We start from the raw sequence: 17,732 nt of genomic DNA on the forward strand, positions 1-17,732 counted from the left end.
GAGAAAAAGCTCAAAGTACACTGACGGGTAGAAGTAGTTGAACACATACTGTACTAACATACCCCAAAATCTACAAGCATTTAAAAAGGTGGGGTCAGTGATTTTGGAGAACATTCATTGTCAAAATCAGTGAATATTTTCTCACTATCTGCAACCTGTCCGTGCTGAGTTTGCACTGGGAAGAAAACGTCAGTGTTAATACACAGCCTAGGCTCTGTAAATGGTTTGTAAACAAAGGGTAAGTAAACAACGGCAGACCATTGTATGTGGCAACATGCCCATTTACAGAGCCTATGCTGCGTATTAACACTGGATTTTTTTTCAGCACACACACACACAGTACGGACAGGTAGCAGATTGTGTGGAGATATTCACCGATTTTGACAACGAGCGGTTTCCCCAGAATCGCTGACTCCACCTTTAACAAAAAGATGTACAATAACACATACTACACACAATCCACCATAGTGCATTTATAATCTCTCTTTGCGCCGTGTGTATGACTTGGCTCCGGGCTGGGGGAAATGTCAGAGGAATAAATAACTGGCTTTTCCATCTCTGCCGACTGTCAGGTGTGCAGTGCTGTGTTTATCTGGGGATTCTCAGGCAGCAGACCCAGATGATGGCCTCAGATAAATAGTGGTCGGGGGAGGAGATGGGGGGGGGGGGGGGGGGGGGGGAGAAAGCTAACCTTTTGCTTGGCAAATCCGGGATCAATTACAAACACCACGCCGTCGATGGTCAGGGACGTCTCGGCGATGTTTGTTGACACGACAACCTGTGGAAATGAGAACAGATGGGTTGAGAAATAATCCTCCTGGAGGTGTGGGGGGGGGGTGGGGGGGGAGGGGGGTTTGACAAGATGTAGCAAATCCATTCCAACATGCACAGCGTATTCAGATACAGACAACTTGGGACATATTGGCGATTGAGGTTTCTTCTGTTGAAAAGTTAAGACAAATCAAAGTGCCGAACTACATTTGGATTGGCATACAAATACTCAAAAGCGCTGTGTACACCCACAGAGTCTAGTGCTTCCCGGTACTCCAGTGAGGCTGTGGATTTCAGAATGAATAGACACATAGCACCCGGACATATTAGGTGTATCTTGAGTGATAAACCAAAGCAATTTTCAAAAATATGCTAACCTTTCATTTAGTTTCTCGATCAACATACACATTGAACACGAACACAAAAAATCACAAGTAGTGTTTTTTTTTTTAAACAAGATCTAGTGCTTTACCACAGTGGAGCGTTTCAAAAATCATAGTAATTCTTAAGAGCGAAGCAGGAAGACACAAACAAGTGCTTTAACTTGAAATATATTCCCTGATGTGAGCCGGCTGCCTGGAGAAGCTTGTAGAGATGTCACTTTAGTGCGCTGTACACAGGCTGTCTAATGCAACCCGACAGGATAGTACCACAACAGTTTCTGCAATCAAGTTATGTGCTATCAACGTCTTTGTGGGGAAAGCTGGCTTGGTGCTCCGTATCGCATTGCCTCTGGTCTTTTTGTGTTTGTGCGGTCGTTGGTTCTGACCAACTGTCCTCAGTATGCCACTTGTTTTGTTGAGATGTCAGCTTCCCTCTCTTGGAAAGCACTCTCCATTGTGTTTGTAAAATCACAGTAAATAGTTGATGTCATGGCTCCTCTTGGATGGCCTGCTTTCTAAACACATGCTTTCCTTCACGCAGCTTTTCTTCCACCCAAACGAGGTCTGCTGCAGATATATTATGTGAAATATGGAACACTGCCGTGTGTGGATATGCCAACTGTGAACAGCTCATTGTCGCCGATTGGCTCTGCCGGAGTGCTATACAATGCTGGCTTCATACCAGAAGCATATTTGCATTAAGTTCAGTTTTAACAATTTTAAATATCATTGACTTTGACCAATGGAGAATTGTTAGCGTATTTTCCATACTTTTATTTGCAATAAACGCTGATTACAGCACAAAGCGCTGTTTGTTTTTAACCGCGTTGTGCTCATTTTTCGACCTACGCAAATTTAGAGCAGATGATCCATACAAGTGGGTAAACAGTGAACCTAGAACATGTCCCACCCTCAGATGCTTTTTGATTACAAGTATCCCCTATAGCAAGGCTGCCTATGAGAATGACTGATTCAGAGCAACAACAAAAAATTAAATTAAAATAAAAATGAGTCACATGACCCTATGGGTCCATTGCTGTCAGCATATACACAAACTGGGGGAGGAGAGGAAAGCAGATTTGCAGCCGCTATCAAGCAAACCTTGACTGCAGTGGAATGAGTTCTCCTTATATAAGAGCTGAAACCAACTGGATAGAGAAACCCTTTGGATTCATCATAGTAGCACTTGAGACTGTGCTGGCCGGGTCATAGCCCACTCTGCCACTCCAGTGTCACAGCTTAATATACAAGTGGGAGTTTGGAAAAATGCCTCTCTCCACACTTCAAAATCCTTTCCTTGCTAACACGCTCCACATTTACAGAGACGGGAACGTGCTTGTAGGCTGGCCTCGGCAGTCATTTTGGTAGCCTTTCTTAGGAAGTCCTTGTGATAAAAAGCCAAGCGCAACAACCAAACAGTTCTCTGTAGTCTTTGCTGATACAGGTCTGCAGAAGCAATTTTGCTCACTTGACACACTTCCTTTGTAGCTGTGCCTCTTCGGCTGTCTTCAAGCAGGGAGCCTTACAGACTTTCAAATCCAACCTTTTAAGCAGGGATTTCTCTCATGGCTGACTGTTTAGTTATTAATGCCAGGAAGGGCACATGCACGCACGTACCCCCACTCCTCCCCCACCCTCGACCTCACGTAATTCACCTGTTGAAAGACACATTCCCCTTGGTATTAAAGCAGAGAATTGAAGGGATGGCAATAAACGCCCATATGAAACTGATGAGACAGCAGTGACTGGAAAAGGGTTAGGTTGTTACTCGTATGTATTCTTGTTCTCAGATGAATGGCTCGCTAGTCCTGTTGACATGAGCACTATGGCAATTTTGAGACGCTTAATTTAGATATAAAACTAAAAAACAATACGATTTGCCTAAATAACAGTCACTTTGTTTCTACTGCTCTTCTTGTGCTTTGGGTATGGGACTCTGTCACTAGATGTATATTAACTCTAAATCCAAGTTCCATTGCCAAGAAGTCAGTGTTGACTATGATTGGATAAGCAGAAGTGTGGTCATATCACATCATAGCAAATTTTGACTACAATGATAATTTTACTACTGAATGTGAATCAAACAGGACAACCATTACCGCAACATCCCAGGTTGTAAAAAAAAACTGCTAAAAGTAATGGAACATCTAGAACCAAAGAGCGAGTTTGTTTCATGGGAAGCCTGAGGTAACAGGATGTTCAGTTCCTGCAGTGGAACAGGGCCATCAGTGGCCCAAAGGTACGGAGGAATCACGTCTTTACAAAACCAATTAGCCACACTCTGGAAGTCTTAAATTAAAAGTAGCCAAAGAAAAAAAGAGCCCAGGCTATCAGACAGTGTCTTGTGGCAGACACTATATGCCAGCAGCCAACGTCGCAGCACGGAATGAGACGCCTTGAATGCTTCAAAGTCAAAAGTTGATCAATGGTCCAGGTGAGGTTGCCACTGTCCCGCGTGTTGGGACACAGTCAGTGCTCCAGCAGATGCCCCACATGACACCCTCTCACATTTCATGATCATATGGGTGGCCTCATTGACTGCATTGATTCTGAAGGATTATCCAGGATAGGGCCATTACACTGAACATAGGCTGGGCTCCTTCCAGTCTGTTGCTGCACTACATAATAATCCTGGCTTCTTCATCAGTAATATCATTAGAGCATCATCGCTGCATGTTATTTCTGGGTTATTACCTGCAGGAGAGCGAGTGCTATGGCTTACGCGGCCCATCGTTCACGTTCCCTGCTGGGAAACACAGCCTTGTTGACAAATAAAGCCTTCCAGCCCGACTAGGGTGAAGAGGAACGTGCCTGGAGCAAGCATTGGCGCGCCCAGATTTAAAGCTCATTAAAATGGATAGGTGGGAGAATCACGGGTGAAATTTGAGAGATTTTTTTTCTCCAAATGTGACAATGCTCAAAGCAGGCCTAACACTCATCGCAGCACATTTGTTAAGAGACCATCTTTGTTTGTAATTTGTCAATTAACCACCTTGGCTCTAAATGATTTAACCGTTCAAAAATATAAAAGATCTGTGGCTTTCCAGGAGAAAATGGAGCAATGACGAGCTAGTGCTTTATGTTAATTGAGGGGGGCCTAATGCAGTCGTTAGCATGCGTAGCGGCAGACGTGGCGGACCTTAATTCTTTTTCAGTACTTTCTCTTGGGCTGGCATGGATGACATCTCGGCATTTTTCACTTGATGAGTTGCTAAGTCAGTAATGGAGGAGAAGCACATTTACTTCAGGCACGGCGACTTGATTCCACCTCCAACTCAACAAGCAGCTGACAAATTGATCTTGAAGAAATGTGGGGGGCATCAAGTGTTCCAAGTTAAAAATGGTTTCTGGGTTGATAGTTCGTAGGTCACACTTTCACAACATTCAATTCATTTCCGGTACAAACCCAAGTCATGGGAATCCGGGAGAAGTTGCGACAAGATGTTAATAATATATTTTTTATTTCACCATGGCCTTGTTGCTTTTAACTTCTTTTTGAACACTAGGAATGATATTTGAACTTTTGAAAAAGATCTCATCCAAATCTGGGTGATCAGACTAAGAAGGATTGGCCTCGGCGGCAGCACACACACACACACACACACACACACACACACACACACACACACACACACACACACACACACACACACACACACACACACACACACACACACACACACACACACACACACACACACACACACACACACACACACACACACACACACACACACACACACACACACACACACACACACACACACACACACACACACACACACACACACACACACACACACACACACACACGAGAAGGCTGGAAGAGATGAAACTGTGAAACTTAAGTAGAGGAAGACGGTTCTATAGTGTCAATGTTTGATCCAAGCCTGTTCCGTGCTGTAAATGTAAACTTGATAAGACACTTGAGCAACTTTATATGGCATTTCAAATAATGATTAGAGCGCTGATTAATTGCGTATCAATTCACATTGCGAGGAATCCTATATTCCCTAAAATCGAGCGTTCTTGAAAGTATTGTAATGCGTTCTACTTTGACAGCCCATAAATACTTCCGCTGTTCGGCCTGCTCTGCATCAATTAGAGACGTTGTAGCAATGAGTCATTCATCAACATGGTTCCCTATCAGATGCTGGGGGTGAATGTTTGCTCATTCACTTGCAGTGATGATATTCTGTCAGATCGCCGGCCAACTGTGTGGCAGCGCAGGTGCCTCTGCTACTCTGGTGATGAGCTCGTCTGAACAGAAACTGCTGCGCCAAAGACAGGTCTGTCTCTTGTCTATGTCAATAAGAGGATCGGCCACTCCCCCGAAATTCTAGGCAGAGTCAGGAATTCGTGGGAACGATTGTTGCCAAAAATCACTTTTTTTTTTGTACAATCAGTGAATATCTCCGCACACGATGCTGTGCTGAAAAAAAATCTGGTGTCAATACACACTACACAGCCTAGGCATCTGTAAACTGGTGTGTAAACAAAGGGGGGCCCACCATAGATAGCAATATGCCCCATTGACAGAGCATAGGCTGTTTATTAACGCCAGATTTTATTCAGCGCACACACAGTAAGGACAGGTAGCAGCTCATGTTGAGATATTCACCGATTTTGACAAAAAAAGTTATGTTGTCAACAAGCAACCGCCGTAATGGCTGACTCCACCTTTAAGTGATTGCAAAATAAGAAAACTACGCCATGGAAGTCTGGTTTTTGATCAGCTCTTCTAATGGCGCACTTTTCACTTTTCATAGGGATTCAGACAGCAGAGGTCTGGGGCCTCCTCTCGCTCTGAGCCACAGCAGGGCCTGTGCAAATGTAGTGGAGAGATAAAGATGACTGAGGACGCAGTGCTTTCCTCGGGCTCAGAGGGCGTGAGTAATACCCCAGTTATAATTTAGAGCAGAGAATCGCATGCTGACTAAAGCAAGCATATGTTGGGTGAGTCAGTTCTGCGCTATAGCTGAGAAAGGGGGGAATTTTTTTTTTTCAGTCCCTACCTTCCAGCTCTCTTCCTTTAGCCAACCTTATTCCCCATCTGGCCTTTTTCTACACCAAGCACACTCAACCTCCCCCCTCCCTCCTGGAGTGTATTTTTACAAGGAACAAGGCAGCCGTACCTTTCTTCCGATGGCACCGTTTGGTTTGTTGGGTGGGGGCGGCTCAAAGATCCTCTGCTGCTGCTGTGGAGGCAGTGTGGAGTACAGAGGGATGATCTTGATATCACCGACGTCAGGCCCCAGGTCGTCCACCTCCCTCTTGATCCGCTTGCAGGCCTCGTCGATTTCCTGAAATACGTTAAGTGCAACAATTAATCCGAACCGTCGATTGGGAACAATGGGAAGGCAAAATGACTCAACCCCAGTACATTAAAAAGGGGCACTATGTAACTTTGGGCATGTCAGAGAAGTTAGAAAGCTTCCTGAAATGTCACTGTTTCACTGTTGTTGTTTACAGCAGCAGAGCCCACAGTTTGGTTTACAAATGTATTTTGGTCTTACGTTTGGTTTCAAGTGCCTCAACAATAAATTTGGTTTGATTTATGATAGAATTATTTCATATGTAAAAAAAATGACATATAAAATGAGATATACTGCAGGCTCTGCAAATGTAAACAAATGTATCTCCCCTGAAACTGCATGGGGCTCCTTTAAATCATTGTCATTGTATAAACGTGCAACCGTTACAACATTGGAAAGTTGTGTGTGGCCAATTGAAGTTTAGAAAATAAAAAATGAACAGCCGACTTCAGAGCTATTTTTCGCCTGAAAGCAACAAGCAATGACAAGCCTTCTGGAAATGTAGTTGAGTAAAAAGTCAATGTTCTTTTGTTTGAAAGGTAGTGGAGTGAAAGTCATAATAAAAGCAGATACTCAAGTATAGTACAAATACTAAAAAATGTTACTTAAGTTCAGTACTCAAGTACATTTACTTTGTTACTGTCCACCACTGCTTGGGAATGCAGAGGGCAAAATCAAACAGGTTTCTGAACAATACCTGGATAAACAATGGCAGTGAATCTACATGATAGGGGGGAAGGTGGCCGGGGGAAACCGTGGTTCCCTGCTACAGTACATTTGTTCCAACTATCGCTCCATCTGACGGAGGAAATTAAACCTGGACCTGCAGAATGCTTTGCCGAGGTCCCCGTGGCTCTGTTGTCAAATGCAGCAATCATGGAAAACATGGATATGCGCGCACACGCGATCGGCACGCGCGCTTTGCCGACGAGCCAGACAGAGTGAAAACAGGGTTCATTATTCCACGGTGCAGTATTGTAGAAGGGGAATGTGAGATGAGACTGCAGCACTGATGCATAACCAGCGGCAAATCATGGCAGATCAGTTTAGTGAAGCTGAACGTTCTAGAGCCGGTGGGCTGGCAGACAGACAGAGGACCTGAGTAGCGCCGGGGAATAAGAAAGCATGGTCGTAAGCACAGGGCAAGGGCCTATTCTCTAAAGGCCTATTGGAATACATGATTAAATGTACTATATGTGTCTATTTATTCTACAGGCAAGCCCTGCTTAGGACTCATTAACATAGAATAAAGCTTGTGTTATTGTAACTATTCTCACACATATTTTTAATGATCATACTTGAAGGGGTTTAAGTAGTTTCGGGTATGGCCTTAAACAACATATAACGGCTTTTCATTTCCGTGCGACTCCCGCTGTTAAGAACCATTTTCTTTGTTTTGCCGTCAACAATCATTTAATCCCCGTGAAGCAGCAGTTACTAAGTGTGTCACATTACAGCCTGTACTGTTGCACCACCTGCAGGCCCACGGGAGCAATGCAGCCATGTTTCTGTTAGGCAACGATGAACAGGAAGTCTGATTCCCAAAGATGTTTTTACTGGTCCTTATGGACTAACAATGGGCTGCGTCAAAGCTCCTCGTGCATACTGATTGGCTAACAAAACAACCCATAAAACCTCTGCAACAGTTATTTTTTCTCCTTTTCTGAAGAATGCCCTGTGCTTTATTTAGTTGAAGTATGACTGAAAGTGACTTCATTTGTCCCTGTGTGTGAAGCCAGTGAAGCACACACATACACACAGGAGAAAGCTGAAAGAGACGTGAAGCTTGCCTTGACGTGAGAAAGCACCGCAGTGAGGTTTCCTGTCTTCCCTCTGGATGGCCGAGTGTGTTATATTAGCTGTGTTTGTCCGTTTGTTCATCACATTAAGTCAAACCCTGCTGATGGCCATGTGCCTCTTAATCAACACACTGACAAGTGGAAAACGCTAAATCTGAATGGATTGGTAAAATTAGCTCTGGTATTAATAGCCTATCAAGCCTCTGGATGCAGCAGCTGCCATGGAGAGAAAAAAAATGGACCTCTTTGCCAAAGCGCTGGAAGCAAGCTGGCTGTCTGTACCTTAGGGACATCAAGACAGAGTGGCCGTGCATGTATGTGTGCGTGCGTGTGTGTCTGTCACACACACACACACACACACACACACACACACAGTGTTGGGAACCTGTCCACCCGCTCTCCCTGCGACCCCAGCAGCAACAATGTACAGCCAAGCTAATAAGCGCTACATTTAGGCACTCCTCTTCACATGCTAGCAACCCCCCTGCCAATCCCCATGTTTTGATGTTAGCGGCTGAGGGGGAAGCTTAAATATTAGGACTTATCTTTGCTCAACAGCTGCGATAAGTTTTTTGACTTTCTTGTTTGGAGTCGTTGCTTCAGCTCTATTTGTTTGTGGAAGCAAAATATCTCAGAGAAACTAAGGAGGGAGGAAGAGAGCCCTGTGCATTTTGCTTGGTCTGATAGAAATGAACCAGTCAGATAAGAAGAGTCTATGGGCTTTGCTATGGATCTGCCTCCCAATCATTAGTCTACATCAAAGTTGCAGAGAGACTGGAGAGGTTAAGAAGCGCTGGGGGGGATGCGCTGCAGCACCCTTTGAACAGCCATCTCTGCCACACCAACCACACATTAACTTCTTTAACCCAATTAGGAGGGGGTGATAATGAACTCACCGTGGGAGTGCTCTCAGTAATGCCTTAGCTTGACACAGACAGTGCAAGGAGGGGTGGGTGGTGGAATATAAATCAACAAATTAAATCTTGACTGAGAAAAAAATTAAATTAACGCATCGCCTGCAAAAAGATCCTTACACTTTTCTATGCATTTATAGGAGGGAATATCCGTGTTTCTGCCCATCCGAGCAGCTGAGGATACTAAATCTAAAATCAATTACCAGCCCCCCGGTGGAGACCACTTCAAACACCACGGCCTTCCATGACTTCATCCCCCTTTGTAACAAGCCGCATATTGATCCCGCCCGGGCAAATCAAGACTGACGTAAGGTGTTCCGCCACGGTCAAGCCGGTGTTGAGTGACAAATAATTACTGCTAATAAATAACCCCGTCACAAGATGCGATTGGGGGAAGCCGGAAAGACACGACAACGTGAGAGTTTTGATGAAAAGATTCCGTTTGCGGATTAAAAATCGCTAGTGTGCAACAAAAAAAAAAGTCCAAAATATCTTTTAAAAGTCATTTTTGAGAATGCTTGTTGTCAACTGCTGACTGCGCCTAAATCTCCAGAGGAACTTTTTTGTTATGTTTACACCATAAACATTCTCATGGAGTGCTGAGAGAAACCGTACCAGCACATGCACTGTTGGCTCTGACCAATGATCAGGAAACTGAAGCAATTTGTTGGTGCTTTCCTGTGTGTGTGTGTGTGTGTGTGTGTGTGTTTGTGTGTGTGTGTTCACCCTGCTGTGACCAAATTCATCATTTTGGGCATGAACCCTGCCCTCCATTACACATCAGTGGACAACATTTGCAGGAGGGGGAAAAAAATAATAAATGACTTAATTTCAGAGATTCATTGGCAGGGCAGAATCTGGGTCACTCCTATTTTTTCTATTTCTTTTTTTCCCACTTGCTGCGGTGGTTGCCAAACAGGCCCACACACATTTATTAACGTCTATCAATCTGAAGATTAATGGCTTCCTGAGCATGGTGTGCATGTGTGTGCTCGTGACACTCTGTATGCAAGTAACTTCTATATGTAATGTGATATGATGATTTATGTACAACTCTGAAGTTTGAGGATGTAAAAGGTTAGTTGCTTTGTTCATTCAGACACTAATAATAATAGTATAGATATATCTAGTGCTGAGAGGTAGTGAGAGGTTGACAGATTGGTTGACTGACAAATTATTAGATATAGCTACATATCTTGAATGGTTAAATGTTGAGTGAGGATTTTCTCTGTTTATGTACTAGTAAACTGTCTCCGTTGTGTTTTGGATTGTTAGTCTGACAAAAAAATGCAATCTGAAAAATCTCATTTTAGGCCTCAAATAATTGTGATGTGGGACAATTTTAAGACATTTTAAGTATTCATGGGTAATCACACAGCCTATGCTCTGTAAACAGGTACACAAAAAGTGGGCCACAATAGTTCGCAACACATCCGTTTATAGAGCTTAGCCTGTGTATTAAGAGTTTTTTTTTTCTCAGCACAAACGCATACGGAGAGGTAGCGGATCGTGATGAGATAGTCACAGATTTTGACAAAAAGCGTTCTCCGGAATCACTGACTCCACCTTTAAGCTTGGGCAACCTCAACCCCCAACCCCCATGGATTGGTACCTCTTGTCCAGTGAGGAAGAGCAGCATGTCCCCTTCGTCGCTCTCACACATGTGGATCTGAATGACTGTGCGGATGGCGGCCTCCAGGTAGTCCCGCTCCGGCTCCGGCGTGTAGAAAATCTCCACGGGGTGCGTGCGTCCGGGGATGGTGAGCAGTGGACAGCTGTCAAAGTACACCTGGAACTTCCCTGCGTCTAGTGTGGCGCTCATGACAATGACCTGGATAGAGAGAGACAGGAGAGAGAGAGAGAGAGAGAGAGAAAGCATGTGAGGGACTATGCATTCATAGGGAGGAGGTGAAAGAAAAGATTAAAAGTAAAAAGACAGCACTAAACGGGCTGTAGTGATTACGGGAGGGAGCACTCGAGTGTACAACGAGTTAACATTTTATATGGCTTGATGATAATTGGGGATAAGGACACATGCTAAGTGGTGAAGGGTGCGGCTAAATACAGAGCAGATGAGGAGTGCAAAGAGCCATACAGGATGGATGCTTTGAATCCAGAGTTGGGATGAGGTTCGCTGGCACAAACCCAAGACGGTGGTGGCTGTAGTGCTAGAACTTGGCACCATGTGGCAAGTGGCTGACCTACACGCAGCAATGGCAGTCCTTGTTCCTGATGTTGGGTACACAATGTTCTCCCCAGAGCCATTAGACGGAGCGCATTAGGATTCTGATGGGAAACGCGTCTCCCATTTTCCAATCTCAAACATTTTCAGGGGCCAGTGTCTCTCGGCATTTTCGCTTTACGCTCTGTGAGGCATCATAATTGCTCTTAATCAAGGCAAATTAAACTTTCAAATTTAGTAGGGGGAGGGGGGGGGGGGGCTGGTGATGAAGGAGATAGAGGGGTGTGGGTGGGTGATCATTCCCAATAACCTAGACCTCATTTAACAGTCTGCGAACAACAATCTAACCTTTGATTCCACACTGACAAACAACTAGTCATTATCCATCTGCTGGATGAGAATTAACGCCTGGCACACTCTGCCTATAAAGCTTCTGCCTGCCTGGATGCTCCCATCCACACCGGCATGTTGCTGATTTGTCAGAATAAACTGTTGCTCTAGCCACTGTTTAGTCACATTAAGGATATTTAGGGAACTTACACCAACTTTAAAAAGTCAAATGTTATGCTCTTTATCGGGTTCAAATTGTAATTTTGGGTTTCTACTAGAAATTGTTTCCATGGTTTGGTGTCCAAAAAAACCTTTATATATATTTCGCAGAGTGCCAGAGCCCAGGCTGCTCCGAATGGCCCCGACACTAACTGCCGGTTTGAATTTAACTGGCGGTTAGATTCAGGGAGATCTGAGGGTGTATTCATCACAGGTGGAGCCAGTGCTTAGTTAGGTTGGTAATGAGGGGGCGTGGTGTCTCCCCTTAAGACGTCATAAAAGTGAGACACATGACTGGGGTTTTTGAAGGCAGGTTTTCAGAAAGGTGGAGGTGGAGAAAAAGAGAGGGTTGTTTTTCTGTTTTTTGTCCATAGTCAAAAAAAAACATGAAAAATGCACAATAGGTGACCTTTAATAAGGAAACGACCTGCTACCAAAGGATTGCAAAGTCTTATCCTGAAACTAAGTCTGTAAAACAAAGACATATGTTACCAGAAATATACGTCCAATACATATTCCTGAGCAGTGTTTGTACCTTGAGGTCAGGCCTCTGGCGGGCCACCTCTTTGAGCACGCCCATGAGGATGTCTGTAGCTAACGTGCGCTCGTGAGCCTCGTCCAGAATGATGACACCGTAGCGCTCCAGCAGGGGATCATTCATGGCCTCCCGCAGCAACATTCCATCCGTCATGTACCTGGATCAATAAAACACACCTGGGCTTTATCATCATACACAATGCCGTTATCCGCATGAAACTTGAATGAGCACAACATTCCACAAGTATATTGAAATGACTGGCCAATTATCACTTGTACACGGCTCCTGTTAAAAAAAAGGTGGAGTCAGCGATTCTGGAGAACGCTTGTTGCGCGCGCACACACACACACACACACACACACACACACACACACACACACACACACACACACACACACACACACACACACACACACACACACACACACACACACACACACACACACACACACACACACACACACACACACACACACAGGTAGCGGATGGTGAGGAGGCATTCACTGATTTTGACAGAATCGCCAGCTCCACATTTAAACCAGTGGGCTCCTATTCTAATACCATACTACCAACACAGCTATAGGTTTATCAGGAGTGGCTTTTCTAAAACATAAAACAAGACGCTGAAGAGAATGTCTTGAAGGAGCTCTCTTACTTGAGTAACGTCTTGGCGGAGCTGCAGTCCTCGAACCTGATGGAGTAGCCCACCTCTTGGCCCAGCATGATGTCCATCTCGTCGGCCACCCTCTGGGCCACGCTCATGGCCGCCACCCTCCTGGGCTGGGTGCACGCCACGGCTCTCTTCGGTCCGGCCCCCGTCGTGGAGCGCACCATGTCCACACACCACTGGGGGATCTGAAGGACAAGCAGACAAGGCGAGGTTGGGTTTGACAGCAAAGAGAGACGTGGGGGAATGGGAATCACGAGAAGTCTTTTTGGAATGAAAAAGGCGGAAGATATGAGATGATGTGATTACATAGTGCTGCTAGGAAAACGCGTGAGTAAGGTTTGCTATGTCATACCTGTCTACATTTACCCCGACTGTGTTCAAGGAGAATTTTACTCAGAGGGGGCCCGAACGAAGAGAGTCTTACTTCCACTCTATTAAGCTTGACGTTCAGATGACTGCCCTTTAGAGATGATTCAAATCTTACCTTTTTATTTTTTTTAAATGTCAACCAATCAGGAAGACAAAAAAAATGCAGATGACAGGTTTGGGAGGAGATAAACAATCTCTCGGACAGGTTTTAAAATCTGTTATTAGTACTTGCAGGACCTGACCTTAATCATCGGGATGTGTCTGGGGGAATGCTGAGTAGGGGCTGCATGATTCACGGTATCTGCATTTTTATTTCAATTGTGTGCAGCGTGATTTGTACTTCCGTTTGCATTGAGACAAGGTGATTGCAGAGGTTTTTCCGTGTTTTCAAACTTATTGGAAAGACTCAAAATCTTTATTGAAAATTGTGACCGTATTTAATTCACAATGCTGCAGCCCTAATGCCAAATTATTCTGGAGTCCCCTTCCCTCCGATGAATTTTTTTTTTAATGCAAGTGTGTAATAAGAAACTTAAATCCTTAATGCATTAGACACTCCTTGCCTTCCATAAATCCTGCCCCCTCATGTATGTTTATGTAGAAGTGACCCCATGCTAAACTTTCTTTGAGAGTCAGTGTAGAGTCTGTGTTCAAAAATTCATGATGAGCATGTTCACAAATGAGCACAAATGTTTTGGAGCATCATCAAGGCAGATCGCACTGACAAGATCACACCACTTAATTGAAGACGTGTTTGGAAGATAGTTTGTATTCCCCTCAGGAGGGAGCCCAGGCTCAGACAGTGATTTACTCTAATCTTCTCTCTTGCAAATCTTAAAAAACAGACAAGCCAGCCCTTTCAAGAACATAAAGTAACATCAACTTAACTACCACACAGCGGGAGTCGGCTACGCAGAGAAAATTGTTTAAAATGCATCATCTGTTCATTGCATCTAGTTTTATGGTATTATTACACCAATTACATCACTGAATTTCAAATTAAAAATGTGCACTATGTAACTTTGGGTGTGTCAGAGAAGTGAACATATTCTGGGATATTCTCACAACTGAATAATAAAGTTTTCCTCACAGGAAAATTGGATCCGTGGAGCACTGTTTCAAGTTAGAAAGCTACCGTAAAATATACTGTTTCAAGGCTGTCGTTTACAGCAGCAGAGCCCACAGTTTTGTCTATACAAACATATTCTAGTCTATTTGGTTCAAGGTTCCTCAAAATCATTTTGTTTTGATTAATGATGTAATAATTATTCAATACTCAGATGTGGCTCAGCAAATGTAAACAAATTCACCAACCCTGAAAACTGCATACTTTTTAGGGTCAAACTACAACGCTGGTGCTTCTATTTGCTCACATTACAAACCAATGTGTGTGTGTGTGTGTGTGTGTGTGTGTGTGTGTGTGTGTGTGTGTGTGTGTGTGTCCTGTCTTTTACCTGTGTGGTCTTTCCAGAGCCAGTCTCCCCCACCAGCACAAAGGACTGGTTACACATGAGGATCTCGGTGAAGCGCTCTCTGTACTCCCAGACGGGCAGCTGCAGCCTCTTCTTGAGGATCTCGTAGTAGCGTGGTGTGTGTGGCAGGTTGGTGAAGGGGTTGGTCTGCTGCTGTATGGGGCTTTGCTTCAGGAAGGCCGGCAAACCGCTTGGAGCTGGTGGGGTGGGAACCACGAACGGCTTCACATCCCTGTCCCGCTCACGCTCTCTGTCTCTGGGCCGCTCATCACGCTCTCTGTCTCTGTCCCGGTCGCGGTCACGCCTGGGAAGAAAACAGATGGGACAAGACCTCATGAAGAACACTGCCACACAAACTCACCACCTTAACTTGAACTCCAAATGGCCTTGAATGAAACGCAACTGGAAATGACCAAATTCAACAAATACTGGTGTGACACACAGTCCTTAGTTGATCCATGGCCTGTACAGACCCCCCTACACACACACACACACACGGTTCCACAATCATGTGAACCATGGATTAAATGCAAAGTTTTACCATCGTTGTGAGATACACAGCTTTACTGCTTTAATGCAACGTTGCAGTGAAAAGATGCAGACATGAGGCCATACTCCTTTATGAAAAGAAAAGGGTTTACATATATGGGGAAAGAGGCCCACTTCAATACAGCATAGTGGGCGATGAAAAGGCCGGTGCTGCAGACACATCTCTTTTATGAGTCACACAAGTAACAGAAAGCAATGTACTTGACTCAGCCCTCTTCTTTCTTTTTTCCAATCACAAAAATCCATTACCTTAAACCCGTGAAACAATCCCAAACTTGAATTTTGTGATCCGTTGCACCACCTCTAAAAATTCAACTTTTTGCCCCAGAAACAGTTGCTCTTAAACCAAACGCAGGAAACATAACAAGGACTGGACAGTGAGTGCACGAATGTCAGGTCACGTCAAAATCCTTTCCTTAGAAATCACATGAAAGTTACTGCACGTTGTCATTTGCGGCTGCAAAGTCATGGTCAACATCCACAAATCAAGCAAGTGTGTTCTCCTTCAGCACAAACATGTATTTTACGCCTTCAGACCAGAATGTGTGAACCATTGACATGCCCGCATTTGCTTAGGAAAGCTGAGCATAGTGTTGACTTTAAGGTACCCTAGACCTAGAGCATGCTTCTTAGCAGCCACGCACTGCAGTGAGACTGTCTGTCTGTATGGGTGTGTAGAAGGTGGTGTGTGTGGCAAAGCTAGTGTCACATTGCAGTAATCCCCAAAAAGGACAGCTAGGGCTAATTTATGACAGAAGATTACAATTTACCTGAAACCGGCACTGCAGGGTAACTACCAGTAATGTAGCACTTCCAATTGAAAAACCCGCCTTCCTTGACTATGTAATTGATCAGTTGGGTCGGCCCACTAGAGAGGTGGGATGCAAGAACCCGATCAACACCAAACAGTCTGTCTGGATGTGTCAATGTGACTGAATTGATCATGAATAATCAAAAGCATCCCCCCATCCTTTAACCGTTTGTCTCTGACGTAAGGTCAACGCGATGTAATATCCAGTAACGACCCTGCGGTTGTTATTTGACAACTATCAAGCACGAGCGCTTAATCCAACGTTTACAGGCCTATCTGGGATATCTAGCCTAGACCCATATTAAATCTTCTACATGTAAGTTCCATGTCAAACGCCGATGACTGGCACTGATAGACAGGGCATCTCATACACGCTTAGCGGCTAACATTAGCTTGACTGTGTGTGCACCCCCAAAGCTACTATATTTCTTTATTTTATAACAGCAAAATATCATGACTACCAAGAGTTCGTCATGACACGTTGACTTTGTGTCATGTTATGACATGTACGTATGACCTTTCTAATTTAGACACAGACACAGCACTGGCTAACATGTAGCAGCGTGCACACAAGAACCATGCTGCTAGCTGTCTGTTTGCTAAGTAAGCTAACGCTAAACTAGCCGCTTTACTGGATGAGAATTGCGTTAACTTGTCGTCCACCAGCAACCTAATGCAGCTGGCTAGTTATTGTACCACAAGGACAACGCTTTCATATTGCTAACCATAGGCTGTATACATGTGCTAACCCATGCGCTAAACTGAAAGGCCAAAGAGTTCACGTTAGCGCGGCTAGTTAGCAAAAAATGACAACAGAACAGGCTGCGGCGAGCAAAAACACCGCAACAACCTCTACGCTATGGCTACGTACCCTTCAGAGTGTCTCTTTTGACTCGACGAATAACCTTCCCCCGAATCTGAACGGTGTCGCTTAGACATTTTGCCACCGGTATTAGATGCGGCTAATTATCTCATGCAGATTATTTCCCCCCGACCCGTTAAACGCCGGGCAAAATGGCGACCGGAAGCTCTTACCTCATTATTGTTATCCTTGACAAAATTGATGCGAAAGAAGAAGTCGCGGTTTACAGTGAGTCCAAGCGAGCACGTTGAATGGAAAAGGTCCCGTCGTTACCGAGTCTTGCACATTATGTTGTCCCGTGAGAGCCTATATCTTCGTGCCCTGCAGATACAATGCAGTGGTTTGGGGATGCGGGGTGGGAGGGAGAGGATGCTGGAGGTCTGCTGCTGCCTCACGGTGGGTCCTTGACGGGTTGATGATGATGATGACGTTCCCAGCCAAACCACGTGCACTCTTACTAGGCTACTACTAAACCAGAACACTTGAAAAAAAAAAACTACAATATTCTAAATGTAATTTGAACGTCTGCAATGGCAATTTAGGATAAA

The 17,732-nt window shown here is 44.5% G+C and overlaps 1 protein-coding gene across 2 annotated transcripts in view; it reads right to left on the minus strand.

Annotated features, from left to right (window-relative positions):
• Positions 1–17,488, minus strand: part of dhx15 (DEAH (Asp-Glu-Ala-His) box helicase 15) — a 28,849-nt gene extending 11,361 nt beyond the window's left edge. Inside the window, exons 1-7 of one of the 2 annotated variants that reach the window (XM_080051690.1) lie at positions 17,358–17,488; positions 14,945–15,266; positions 13,107–13,306; positions 12,449–12,608; positions 10,795–11,013; positions 6,290–6,457; positions 692–778 (exon numbers count right to left, since the gene is read on the minus strand). In XM_080051690.1, coding sequence (XP_079907816.1) covers positions 692–778; positions 6,290–6,457; positions 10,795–11,013; positions 12,449–12,608; positions 13,107–13,306; positions 14,945–15,266; positions 17,358–17,362 — 1,161 coding nt within the window. In that variant the 5' untranslated portion in view covers positions 17,363–17,488. Of the gene's footprint in view, positions 1–691; positions 779–6,289; positions 6,458–10,794; positions 11,014–12,448; positions 12,609–13,106; positions 13,307–14,944; positions 15,267–17,193; positions 17,337–17,357 lie in introns of those variants that run through there. The other variant, XM_080051689.1, reaches the window with a different exon arrangement.
• Positions 17,489–17,732: the final 244 nt, after the last annotated feature.

Source organism: Ammodytes marinus (assembly GCF_949987685.1).
Source record: "Ammodytes marinus genome assembly, chromosome: 23".
Taxonomy (NCBI): Eukaryota; Metazoa; Chordata; class Actinopteri; order Uranoscopiformes; family Ammodytidae; genus Ammodytes; species Ammodytes marinus.